The sequence below is a fragment of the Oryctolagus cuniculus genome, chromosome 6 (genome assembly GCF_051225735.1).
Source record: "Oryctolagus cuniculus isolate XC-2025 breed Fujian yellow rabbit chromosome 6, ASM5122573v1, whole genome shotgun sequence".
Taxonomy (NCBI): domain Eukaryota; kingdom Metazoa; phylum Chordata; class Mammalia; order Lagomorpha; family Leporidae; genus Oryctolagus; species Oryctolagus cuniculus.
In genome coordinates, this window is record NC_142872.1 from 39,771,656 (window position 1) to 39,784,099 (window position 12,444).

Here is a 12,444-nt window from a genome sequence, read left to right on the forward strand (position 1 = left end):
TGAGGGCAGCCTGTTGAAATCCTTGCTTAGTATATACTAAGTTGATCTGTATACGAAGGTAATTGAAAATGAAACTCGATGAAGGGCGGGATGGGAGAGGGAGTGGGAGAGGGGAGGGCTGCAGGAGAGAGGGAGGTTGGGAGGGGAAGCCACAACAATACAAAAGTTGCACTTTGTAAATTCACATTTATTAAATAAAAAAAAGAAACTAGGCATGATAGATTTGTTTATTCAAAGTTTTGTGTGATGCCGAGCCTTCAGAAATGCAGACTTGGAGAATCAGGGAAAACCGTCTCCTCTTCGGTTAGGTTTGGTGAAGCAGGGCCAGCCATGTGGAAACGCGGTGGGGTGGAGGGGGCAATCGATCGCGTGCTAACGGACCCAGGAGGGGAAGCCCAGCAAAGCTGGTCTTTCCAGATTCTCCTTGGCCTCTCTCTCTGCAGCTTTCCTTCCTCCCACACAGAAGGCAGGCGCCCTCTGGAATGAGGGTCTTTGAAGCAAAAGGGAGAGTCACTGGTCTGTGTTTTATGGCTGGCTCAGGGGGACAGGGGCTGTGGCATCCAGGACCTGTCTTTGCCTCACTGTAGGGGAGAAGGAGGGATCAGGGACAGGTGGACAGGAGCAGGTCAGAGAGAAGCCATGCTTCTGAGGCCTTCTGGTCTCCTTTAGTTCAAAGGATGGCAAGGTGCCATTCTTTGGGGTATTTTCTTAAAAAAAAAAAAAAAGATTTATTTTATTTATTTGAAAGACAGAGTTACAGAGAGAGATAGAGACAGAGAGAGAGGTCTTCCATCCGCTGGTTCACTCCCCAGAGAGTTGCAATGGCCGGAGCTGCACTTAACCGAAACCAGGAGCCAGGAGCTTCTTCCAGGTCTCCCATATGGGTTCAGAGGCCCAAAGACTTGGACCATCTTCCGCTGCTTTCCCAGGCCATAGCAGAGAACTGGATTGGAAGAGGAGCAGCCAGGACTAGCATCAGCGCCCATGTGGGATGCCAGCGCTTTAACTTGCTGCGCCACAGCGCCAGCCCCCTGGGATATTGTTTTCTGAGCCACATAAGGGGTTGTAGAGAAGAGACATTAAATCAAAGCCCAGGGCTGAGCACCACACATGCTCCCCATCTTCCTCTGAGCGGCGTTTGATGCTGTTTCTCAGCTCAGTGGCAAGAAAAGAGTCCCAGGGTGAGAGGAGAGTTTCTCTGAGGAGTATAGGCTGGGTCTGAGGTCATGGCAGAGAGGACGAGGACGAGGATGGCATTTGTGGCTCCGGGACCCGGTGGGCATGTGAGCAGAACTGGATTCTTTAAGAGGGGAGTTTTTGAGGACAACAAGGTTCTTTGACGCAGGCCAGGACAAAGAGGACACACGAGAAGTGCCGAGCTGCCATGCTCTGAGGGCTTGTTCTTGGAGAAGGGATAATTTCACTATTGTTTGAGGGTTAAGAAATGTTCTCCCAGGAAGGAGTAGCTAACTCTGCCCTAAGGAACGGGGAAGCTTCCTGGAAGCACTTTTCTGCGTCACCCCCACCCCTCCCAGGCAGCGCCTCGCCTCTGTTTTGTTCAGGTGCGCTGCGACACATTAAAAACTGTATGAGTGAGGCTCCCACGGAGAAGGTTGGGAAACAGGAGCCGGGCGGGCTCGGCCGGCCCCTGTGCACTTTGCACCTTTTCCATTTCTCCTGGCACCAGGCACTCTGGTGCAGCTGTCACTGTGAGCACTGGGGACCATGACTCCCGTTGTCCCAGAGCCCACCCTAGACTTGGAGCTAAAGGCCCCAGCTGCCGGAAGTCTTAATAATGGTGGCTCTGTCCCCCCAGCTACCATGTCCACGCAGAGACTCAGGAACGAAGACTACCATGACTACAGCTCCACGGACGTGAGCCCCGAGGAGAGCCCGTCGGAGGGCCTGAATAGCTTCTCCTCGGGTTCCTACCAGCGTTTCGGGGAAGGCAACAGCACAACGTAAGTAGCTGTTCTCTTGTCCCCTTCCCGGGTGGGGTGCAGGTTCCCAGGACTCTGTTGGTCATGTTCCCCTCCCCCATTTTACCAATCCCCTCTTTACGGTGGAAAGTGAGATATATAGAAGTATATATAATATATACTATGTATAGTATATATAAAAATATATATACTACAGATATATCTAATATAAAAGTAAGCTAGATAAGGAGATCGGGCCGTGACGGTTCTGAGACTGGCCCTCCTTGCCTGTCACTCTCCAGTCTGTGTCCGATGCTGTCTCTGTTGTGTTGCTCCCAGAAGGCTGGCGCTGAGTAAGAGCTTCTAGAGAGGACGTTGTATGAATTAGAGCCAGGTGTCATCTAGGCCCAGTTGGGCAAAGTTCCCCCCAGACTTCTGCTCTGGTTGGTCACCAAGTAGCCAGCTCATTTGGCCGAAGAGGCGGGAAGAGGGAGGGCCACTCTGTGCACTTAACAATCTCAGGGCCTCGTAGAGGAGAGGAGATTCACTTTGGGTTTCCTGTGGAGGAGCTGAGTGTTGCCTGTGGAAACCCAGGACTCTCCTGGGCCGAGTTTGGGCCTCCTTTACCCCCAATATAAGAAAAATGCGAGGAACGCACAGTGACACCATCCTGGTCGGGTGGTGCTGACCACTGGAATTAGAAAGTACGAAGGTAGGTTGTTTCCCAGCTACCCACCAAGCTCAGCAGGCCTCTGACAGTTCTCATCATCCCAGCATCCTGTCTTTTGCAAGACTTCTGTTTCTTCCTCAAGCTTAGCTAGCACCTTCTCTGTCCTTCCTTGTGGGCTGAGTGTGGATAACTGAGCGGTCCTAGAGTCACGTCCCCCACTGTGTGACTGCCCAGGGGACCAGGGAAGCTTCCCATGGCAGTACCACTGGGGAAGCTCCATCTGCGTTTTCTCCTGTGGACTGCGCAGATCTAGAGCATGTGGTTTGTCCACATGGCGGGCCCCTCGCCACCCCCAGCTGATGTCTGCTCACCAGGATTCCAGCTTTGAAGCTTAGTTCTCCCATAGCATGCTGCTACAGATTCTCCGTGTGCTTGCTGTTGTAGCTGACGGACAAGATAACTGAGAACACAGCTGGCAGCGGTGAGGACCACCCTTCCTCTCTCTGCTCTAAGCTTATCTACCCCATCAGCGTCCCCCAGGCAGAAGCAGCTCCACACTGTCAATGCCACGTGACAGCTTCCCTTGGGGGGGAGGGGGTCCCGCTCATCATTGTGAAATACTTCTTCCAACCTTCCCTCTCTGTAGTTTCCCTTCCAGTTTTTGCTCCTTTTGTTCTCAGGCATCCAAATTGCTGTGCAATAGTTGCCATATAGGGTCTGGTTTTTGTTTTTTAAAATGTGTGGGGAGCAATTCGGACTATACTGTTACTGGAATTAAGATTTATTCTATGCATCTGCTCTCCCACAATATGGCGCTGGGAGAGAAGTAAACAGCTTCTACCCAGCTGCCTCTCACCAACTTGACAAGCTGCAGGAGCTGCTCCTGATTGGAGGAGAGCGGCGTGCTCGGCGTGTGGGCAGCCGAGTTGGGATTGGTGGAGAGGACTATATAGGAGGAGAGAGACGGCATGGTGGTGTGGGTTGGTTGGAGAGTGCGTTGGAGAGTTCGCGGGGAAGTTCGTTACTTTGTTCTTTCTCATTTCTCTCTACTCATTCTTGCTTTGGGAGTTTGCTGTTTACTTATTCTTACTTTACTATAGAAAGGACTTGTAAAAAAAGGGAACAACAAGCGCCCGGTCCGGTGCGGCTCCTCCGCGTGCGGAGGAGCAGCAAGTGGTGCCGTGACTCGGATAGGAAACCTAGGAGGGAAAGACCGGGAAGAAGTGGGAAATTACTGGAGAGAGAGACTAGCAAAGAGCCTAGGGGAAGGCCGGACGGAAAGAGTGCCGGTGAAAAGCTAGTCAGAACCTAGGAAAAAAGCCGCGGGGGAAGAAAATTAGAAGCTAGGAAGGAGGTATTAACTGGGAACGTCTGGGAGACTCAGTCTTCCATTACGCTCACTGCTCCAACATGTCACAGACGGTACAGACAATGGAGTTCTTTGGCTACTCTTTGCCCACTGGCTACCTCTTCCTCCTGCTGGGCACCATCCTCTGTTTCTCCCTAAAGATCATCTATGGGCTAAATATGGTTTCTCTCTCTCTCTCTTCCTACTCCCCACCTCGTCGCAGCTTTTCCTCTAAGCAAGGGAAACGAGGGGGGAGGAAAATTCATGCATTCGTAAGAGCAATCGTAGAGACGTCCCCCTGGTTTCCACAGCAGTGGAGGCAGGTGGGACGGAAAATGCGCGAGGCTGGGGAACCGATAGAAGTGCTGAAGCTGTGGCAACTCGTTGATCAGGTGCTTCAGAACCCCACGGAAGGGATCGAGTTGTTGCTTAATGAGGGGAGTGAAATGCAGGAAGAATTATGGCAGGGCAGCCAGGCGAGCAACTATTGTAACGAACAAGTGAGAAGAAAATCAAAGAAGGATTTAGAGAGCCAGGAAGCTTATTGGGGGGAGAAGGAAGCTGAGGAGGGAACCTCGCCCCCGAGAGAGATGCCTGGCCATACAAGGCTGGCAAATTCAACCATAAAGGATGAATCACCACCCCGGTATCGCCCATTGGTACTACCAAAGTTTCCTCCTGTAAAGAAAAGCCCCTTTTTTCCCCATGAGATTGAAGAAGAGTGGGAGGAAGAAGGAGTGATGGAGGGAGTAGGTATGCAGGAGGAGCTAGAAAGGCCAAGAACCGAAAACAAGCAAAGGGGAGCTGTTTATAGAAAACCTGCTTGGGAGCAGTACCAGGAACCAGGCCAGGTGTTTCCTGTAATTCAGGATCCACAGGGAAACAGGGGATGGACGCCTCTTGACCATAAATTACTTAAAGAGTTGCAGCAATCAGTACAATTGTATGGGCCCCATGCAAGTTACACTCAGGCAATCCTTGATAACATTGGGCAGCAAGGCCTAATACCTGAGGATTGGAGAAACTTAGTAAAGGCGGTGTTAGGCGGGGGTGACTTCCTCTTGTGGCTAGCTGCTTATAAAGAATTTGCGCGAGAATATTCAAAGCAGAACTATCAAACAGGGAATCAAGCATGGGATGAGGAAATGTTAAATGGAGAAGGGCGATTTGCCAGTCCCGATGAGCAGGCCCGATTACCAACAGCTGTCCTCTTACAGGTGAGAGAAATAGTAAGAAGAGCCTGGAAGGTGATACCCAGAAAAGGAGAAGTAAGACACAGCCTAACTAAGATAGTACAGGGCCCTACTGAGCCTTACGCTGATTTCGTGAACCGATTAATGGAAGCAGCAGGAAACATTTTCGAAACCGTGGAAGAAGCAATGCCCTTAGTCAAAAGATTGGCGTATGAACAGGCCAATAAAACATGTCGGGAAGCTCTTAGACCATGGCAGCATAAGGACATCCCTACCTTTTTGAAAATCTGTAGGGATGTCATGGATGATGTAGTTTCTGGATCACATGCTGCAGTAGCAGTAACCCGACAATTTAGACAGAACATGAGGGGACGTATATGCTTTAGATGTGGTCGAGAAGGGCATCTAATGAGGGAATGTAGGGCCAGACTTCCAGCCCGAGATCGGCAGGGCATAGAGAACTCGAGAAGACCAGGCCTTTGCCCACGCTGTAGAAGAGGAAATCATTGGGTCAGTGAATGTTACTTTAAAATAAACAGCGCAGGCAATCCCCAGAGGATGCCAAATGAGCCGGGCCCCATAAGAAGATCAGGTGTATATGGTCAACAGCAAAAAAACGGAATGTGGGCCCCTGCACCCCGGGGCCAAAACAATCGGTGGGTGCCACGGTCCCAAAACCAAATATTTACCGCGCAGAGTTACGAGCCACCGAATATTCGGTACTGACACCTCAAATGGGGCCACAAGCCATAGAGGTGAGGGCAGAAACAATTTCAGCGGAGCATAACGGACTTGGAATAATCGTAGGAAAAGAAACAAATGCTTTGAGAGGCCTAATGGTCATCACCGGAGTCATTCAGTTACCTTTTGATAAGCTAAAAGTGCTAATACAATCTACAAAGGGTATTATTCAAATCAAACCAGAAGAACCTGTGGCTCAAATACTGATCATGATTGGAGCGCAGGATGTTAATGGACCCCAAGGGGAGAAATTTGCAGCCTTGTCCCTATCTCTAGCAGATCGACCTCTGTGGACCTTAACCATTAGAGGAAAGTCAATTCAGGGCCTGCTAGACACAGGTGCGGATGTAAGTATAATTTCGGAAAATGATTGGCCAAAGTCATGGCCCCTTCAGCCAGGAGATAATACTTTAGTAGGCCTAGGTGCGGCCATGACACCATCAAGGAGTGCTCAGGTGCTTCATTGGCAGGATCAAGAAGGGAACAAGGGAAATGTGCAACCTTATGTTAGTGCACTCCCCATCACATTATGGGGAAGAGACATTTTAGAACAATTGGGACTGACGTTAACAAATGAGGATCAATTGGAGAGTTCTACAGGACGGCGTATTATGTATAAAAAGGGATATCAGGAGAGAGGATTAGGCTCCAGAGAAGGCAGAAGGGACCTAGCCCAGCCAAAAGGCGATTTTAAAAGACAGGACACGGGTTTTTCGTGGGGGCCACTGAGATGCAGCCGCTGCCATTGTCATGGCTGGACAACAAGCCAAAGTGGATACCACAGTGGCCCCTTACCCAGGAAAAGTTGGCTGCGGTAAATGATATAGTATCACAACAATTAGAGGCAGGCCATTTGCAACCATCAACCTCCCCATGGAATACGCCAATATTCGTGATAAAGAAAAAATCAGGGAAATACCGGTTGTTGCATGATTTACGGGCTGTTAATCAGCAGATGCAACCCATGGGGGCATTGCAACCCGGACTCCCGGTTCCTACTATGATCCCAAAGCATTGGCCACTAATAGTACTCGATCTGAAGGACTGCTTTTTTAGCATACCTCTACATGAACAAGACACTCAGAGGTTTGCTTTCACCGTACCTTCCATTAATCATCAAGGTCCCGACAAAAGATATGAATGGAAGGTGCTTCCCCAAGGAATGACCAACAGTCCTGCCATATGCCAGCTATATGTTGACCAGGCAGTAGAGCCGGTTCGACAACAGTGCCCAAAGGTACAAATTTTACACTACATGGATGACTTGTTAATAACGGCTGAAAGTGAAAGTCACCTAATGGAAGCATATAAGCTGCTGCTATTATATTTGGAAAAAGTTGGGTTACAAGTAGCGCCAGAGAAAATACAAAAAGGGGAAGTAGTACAGTACTTAGGACTTAAAGTAACTTCTGAAAAGGTAACCCCATTAGAATTTGAAATTGCAATAGATGGGTTACAGACCCTTAATGACTTCCAAAAATTATGTGGCAATTTAAATTGGTTGAGGCCCTATTGTAAATTATCTACCGAAGATATGATGCCATTATTCAATATTTTAGAAGGAGATGCCCAGCTTGATTCCCCTCGTAGATTGACAATAGAAGCCCGCTTGGCGTTACAGAAAATTGAAAAACAAATTAAAGCAATGCAGATGGAAAGATGTGATCCACAACAAGCCCTAGAAATGTTAATTTTTATGGAACAGCTGTATCCCTTCGCAGTCATTTGGCAAGGAGGACCCTTGTTGTTTGTATACCCACATTCACATGCACCGCGTGTACTATACACCCAAGGCATTGCGGTGGCTGATTTAATATTAACAGCAATAAAAAAGGCGACAGAAATGGCGGGGAAGACTCCAAAGCGATGTGTAGTTCCCTTTGCTCAAGAGGCAGTAGAAGCCTTTACAAGGGAATGCTGGCAATGGGCATACATAGTTCTCATTCTACAAATAGAGATTGACAATCACTACCCTCGCCATCCATTTGTTAACTTCTGCACACAGGTTTCAATAAAACGGGTGCAGAAGGTGCGAAGGGATCCAATTCAAGGGGCAGTTACCGTATTTACGGATGGAGCTAAAGGCGGAACAGGAGCAGCTATATTTAACAATCAACGATATTTCGTTTTAACAGCATCCCCTTCTCCACAACATGCAGAATTAGCTATTATCGCAACAGTATTACGCAGAGAGAGTGCACCCATGAATATTTTGTCTGATAGTGCATATGTGGTGAATGCAGTTCAGATGCTCGCTACACAGTGCCTTATTCTTAAATCCTCCTCAGTCTATTCTTATCTAAGTGAAATTCAGGGGTTATTAAATCAAAGAGAGCATGCTATTTACATAGGCCACATAAGAGCTCATTCTAATTTACCTGGCCCACTTACTCGAGGAAACATGATGGCAGATCACTATTCAAGATTCTTGCTTGCATGCACCGCTTTGGAACAAGCTAAAGAATATCACTCTAAATGGCATGTTAACACCCACACTTTAAGTTTTAAATTTAATATTCCCCGCAAGCAAGCAGAAGATATCATTAGATCCTGTGAAAAGTGCGTTGTTACCATAGTTCCAAAGATTCCTGCGGGAGCCAATCCCCGTGGCCTTAAACCAGGACATATCTGGCAGATGGACGTTACACATATCCCCTCTTTTGGGCGACAAGGCTGTGTTCACGTCACTGTAGATACATACTCAGGTGTAATTATGGCCACAGCCATGAATAAAGAAGGAGTACAACAAGTAATCCAACACTGCTTGCAGGCTTTTGCAGCCTGGGGAGTTCCTCATGTGATCAAAACGGATAACGGCCCAGCGTATACATCAAAGCGTTTTGCTGCATTTTTGAAAGAATTCGGAATCTCCCATATTACCGGTATTCCATACAATCCACAAGGGCAAGCTGTGGTAGAACGCGCTCACTTATATTTAAAAAATTTAATAATTAAACAAAAAGGGGGAATAGGGGAAATGGCCACATCCAACAAGGACGTCTTGGCCCTAGCTCTTTATACAATTAATTTTTTGAACAAGAAAAAGAACGGTAAAACACCTGCAGAAATGCATACTCAATCAGTTGATAAGGAATCAATACAGTGGGTAATGTGGAAGGATTTACAGGACAACCAATGGAAAGGCCCGTTCCCCTTACTCAGAAGAGTACGAGGCGCCGTTTGTTTTTTTCCACAGGGTGCGGCACAACCAATATGGACCCCTGAGAGAAGAATTCGGTTGATAAACCTGCCAGCAGAAGATCTAGAAGAAGAAAACTCCATTTGAGGAAGAAAACAATGAATAACCAATCCCTGGGATCTTTGGAATACGGGACATTTTTCAACAAACTCTGAAGTAGCACGACAAACAAGAGTCAATAGCATGAAGATCACACTGAACTTTACACAGGCGCGTATCAACGCCAAAAAATAAAAAGAAAGGGGGATCTGTGGGGAGCAATTCGGACTATACTGTTACTGGAATTAAGATTTATTCTATGCATCTGCTCTCCCACAATATGGCGCTGGGAGAGAAGTAAACAGCTTCTACCCAGCTGCCTCTCACCAACTTGACAAGCTGCAGGAGCTGCTCCTGATTGGAGGAGAGCGGCGTGCTCGGCGTGTGGGCAGCCGAGTTGGGATTGGTGGAGAGGACTATATAGGAGGAGAGAGACGGCATGGTGGTGTGGGTTGGTTGGAGAGTGCGTTGGAGAGTTCGCGGGGAAGTTCGTTACTTTGTTCTTTCTCATTTCTCTCTACTCATTCTTGCTTTGGGAGTTTGCTGTTTACTTATTCTTACTTTACTATAGAAAGGACTTGTAAAAAAAGGGAACAACAAGCGCCCGGTCCGGTGCGGCTCCTCCGCGTGCGGAGGAGCAGCAAAATGTTGTTTATTTTCACTTTATTTGAATGGGACGGAGGGAGGGATGGAGTAGGGGAAGGAGAGGGGAGAGAGAGAGATATCGATCTTCTACCCACTATTTAATCTCCATATGCCTACAACAGCAGGGGCTGGGCCAGGCAGAAACCAAGAAGCTGGAAACATATCTGGATCTCCCATGTGGGTGGCAGGGACCCAAGTACTTGAGTAATCGTCTGCTGCCTCCCAGGGTTTGCATTAGCAGGGAGCTGGATCAGCTACAGAGGAGCCAGAACTCAAACCAGGCACTGCAATATGAGCTACAGACCTCCCAAGGAGCATCTTAACCAGTAACCAAATGCCCACCCCTGGATTTTCACTTTTAGAGACCTTTCTAAAGCTCGAAACTACCCACCTAGCAATTTCAGAGTACTGATAGCTCATAGCTTTTGGACACATGGAAACTGATTCATGCCTGTTAACTATTCTGAATATCTTTTTATCTCATTGAGTTGTAATTAATTCTCAATCCATAATTGATTTCCCTTGTTTGTTATAAATTGAACAAATCAAAAGTTACTTTCCTTGGGTTTTCCAGGGTAGTCTTTGTTCTGAGGTGCCTATCCTGCCCTGATACTGTTGTTACAAGGTATAGGTGATCAGGAAAGCCTATCTGTAGGTGACAACAGGCATCGCAGTACCATCGTGGGGGGTACAAGGGAAAATACTGCTCTAGAACTTGGAGGATTGGTTGAGTACATGACAGCATGGGACACAGGAGCCACACTAGCATTTGTGTACATAATATGCCACATATGCTTAAAGTACAGGTTGATTTGGGAACCTCGCTAATCCAAATGGATATCTACTATGTAGGAAGTGTCAGGGCAAGATTTTGTTTTGGGTTTCTTTTCTATTTGTACCTTGCCTCACCCTGTGATATAGTTTGCCGAGAAACAGAGTACCTGGAAGTACTTCTCAGCCTACTGCACACCCAGCTCTTCTGGAATTCAAGGGCTCTCTAAGACCTCAAATTGGGGGTTGCAGATGGAAACCCCAGACATTTCTGTAATGGTTCAATGAAGTGATGTCCTAACATTTGGTGTCAGCGAGCTGTTGACTGTTCAGACAATAGTCTCAGTGTACAGAGCTGGGCCAGTTTTCTTCCTGGTGCCCTTCTGAGTTATGGAAGACCAGCTATTGTGAGAGTCTTCCCCAGCTTGGCAGGCTGAGAAGCCAGCTGGCAGAAACTCGGCTTCTCTGGATGATCTGGAACAGCCATTTGCCAAGTGTGGTCTGCAAACCTTCTGGGGGTTCCCAAGACCATTTCAAGGAGCCTCAGAGAACAGACGTCTCTTCACAATAACACTAAGATACTGTTTGTCTTTCACTCTGTTGACATTGGCGCTGATGGTGCAGATGCAGTGGTGGGTACAGCTGCAGGCACTACGTGAACTGAGGAAGTGGCTCCAAGTTATACTAACCATGCTTGTGCTTTTCATGATCATGTACACACAAAAGAGAAAAGTGTTTCACGCAAGAGTGTCCTTCATGGCACAAATTACTCATTTCGTTAAATCATGACCATTTGTACAGGTCTTTTAATGTTCCGTGTGACAACACTTCTGTATACCAAAGATGATGACCTCGAGCCATTATTTGAGTTCTCAGCTGAACTAGCATCTTCTTTTTCTTTTTCTTTTTTTTTTTTTTTTGTTCATAAGATACTATTTTTACTAGAAAGAACAACTAGACAACTGTAGGTTATTCAGACCTGAGTATTTGGCAAATATTTTCTTGAAAAGGAAAGAAATTAAGCCATTATCTGAAGAAAAACATCCAACAGTATTTGTTGATTTCAAGGAATATTGGAAAATATGCAAAGCCAAACCTTGTACCTTCTGCTGTGAACTTGACAGCTTCTCTCTATTGAAGACTTCTCTGATGAGACCAGTGGTGATAGAATGGGATGTGATTTTTTTTTTTTTTTTTTTGACAGGCAGAGTGGACAGTGAGAGAGAGAGACAGAGAGAAAGGTCTTCCTTTGCCATTGGTTCACCCTCCAATGGCCGCCGCGGCCAGCGCGCTACGGCCGGCGCACCGCGCTGATCCGATGGCAGGAGCCAGGAACCAGGTGCTTATCCTGGTCTCCCATGGGGTGCAGGGCCCAAGCACCTGGGCCATCCTCCACTGCACTCCCTGGCCACAGCAGAGAGCTGGCCTGGAAGAGGGGCAACCGGGACAGAATCCGGCGCCCCAACCGGGACTAGAACCCGGTGTGCCGGCGCCGCTAGGCGGAGGATTAGCCTAGTGAGCCGCGGCGCTGGCTGAATGGGATGTGATTTTTTTGGATGTTATATAATGAAAGGTACTAGTGTTTGTAACATCTTTATAACTCAGGGAACGAATATATTCCAGATAACCAAAATGTAATGCTAGGAGAGTTCATGTAGAAGAGCCATCTGAAGAGCAGGGTCACGAGTGGATTCTGATAGAACAGCATCAGAGTTCAGCTCCCATGCTGCAGCTAAGTTTTAAGAAACAATCACATGTTGGCATTTTAGAGTAATGTCAATGAAAAATTACCATACTTATCCCAGGACACTATTAAAATACTCCTTCCTTTTCAAGATGGGGATCCTAGTGTTACAATGACTTTGAATCAGAGGCTAGTGCTGTGGCACAGTGGGTTAAGCTGCCATCCACAGAGCTGG

General features: G+C 47.5%; 1 protein-coding gene across 3 annotated transcripts in view; it reads left to right on the forward strand.

Moving 5' to 3' along the window:
* SLC36A1 (solute carrier family 36 member 1) overlaps positions 1 to 12,444 on the forward strand; it is a 58,085-nt gene that overhangs the window by 19,356 nt on the left and 26,285 nt on the right. For all 3 annotated transcript variants that reach the window (XM_008254845.5, XM_051843256.3, NM_001082183.1), the window contains exon 2: positions 1,817 to 1,961. In XM_008254845.5, coding sequence (XP_008253067.2) covers positions 1,822 to 1,961 — 140 coding nt within the window. In that variant the 5' untranslated portion in view covers positions 1,817 to 1,821. The remainder of the gene's footprint in view (positions 1 to 1,816; positions 1,962 to 12,444) is intronic.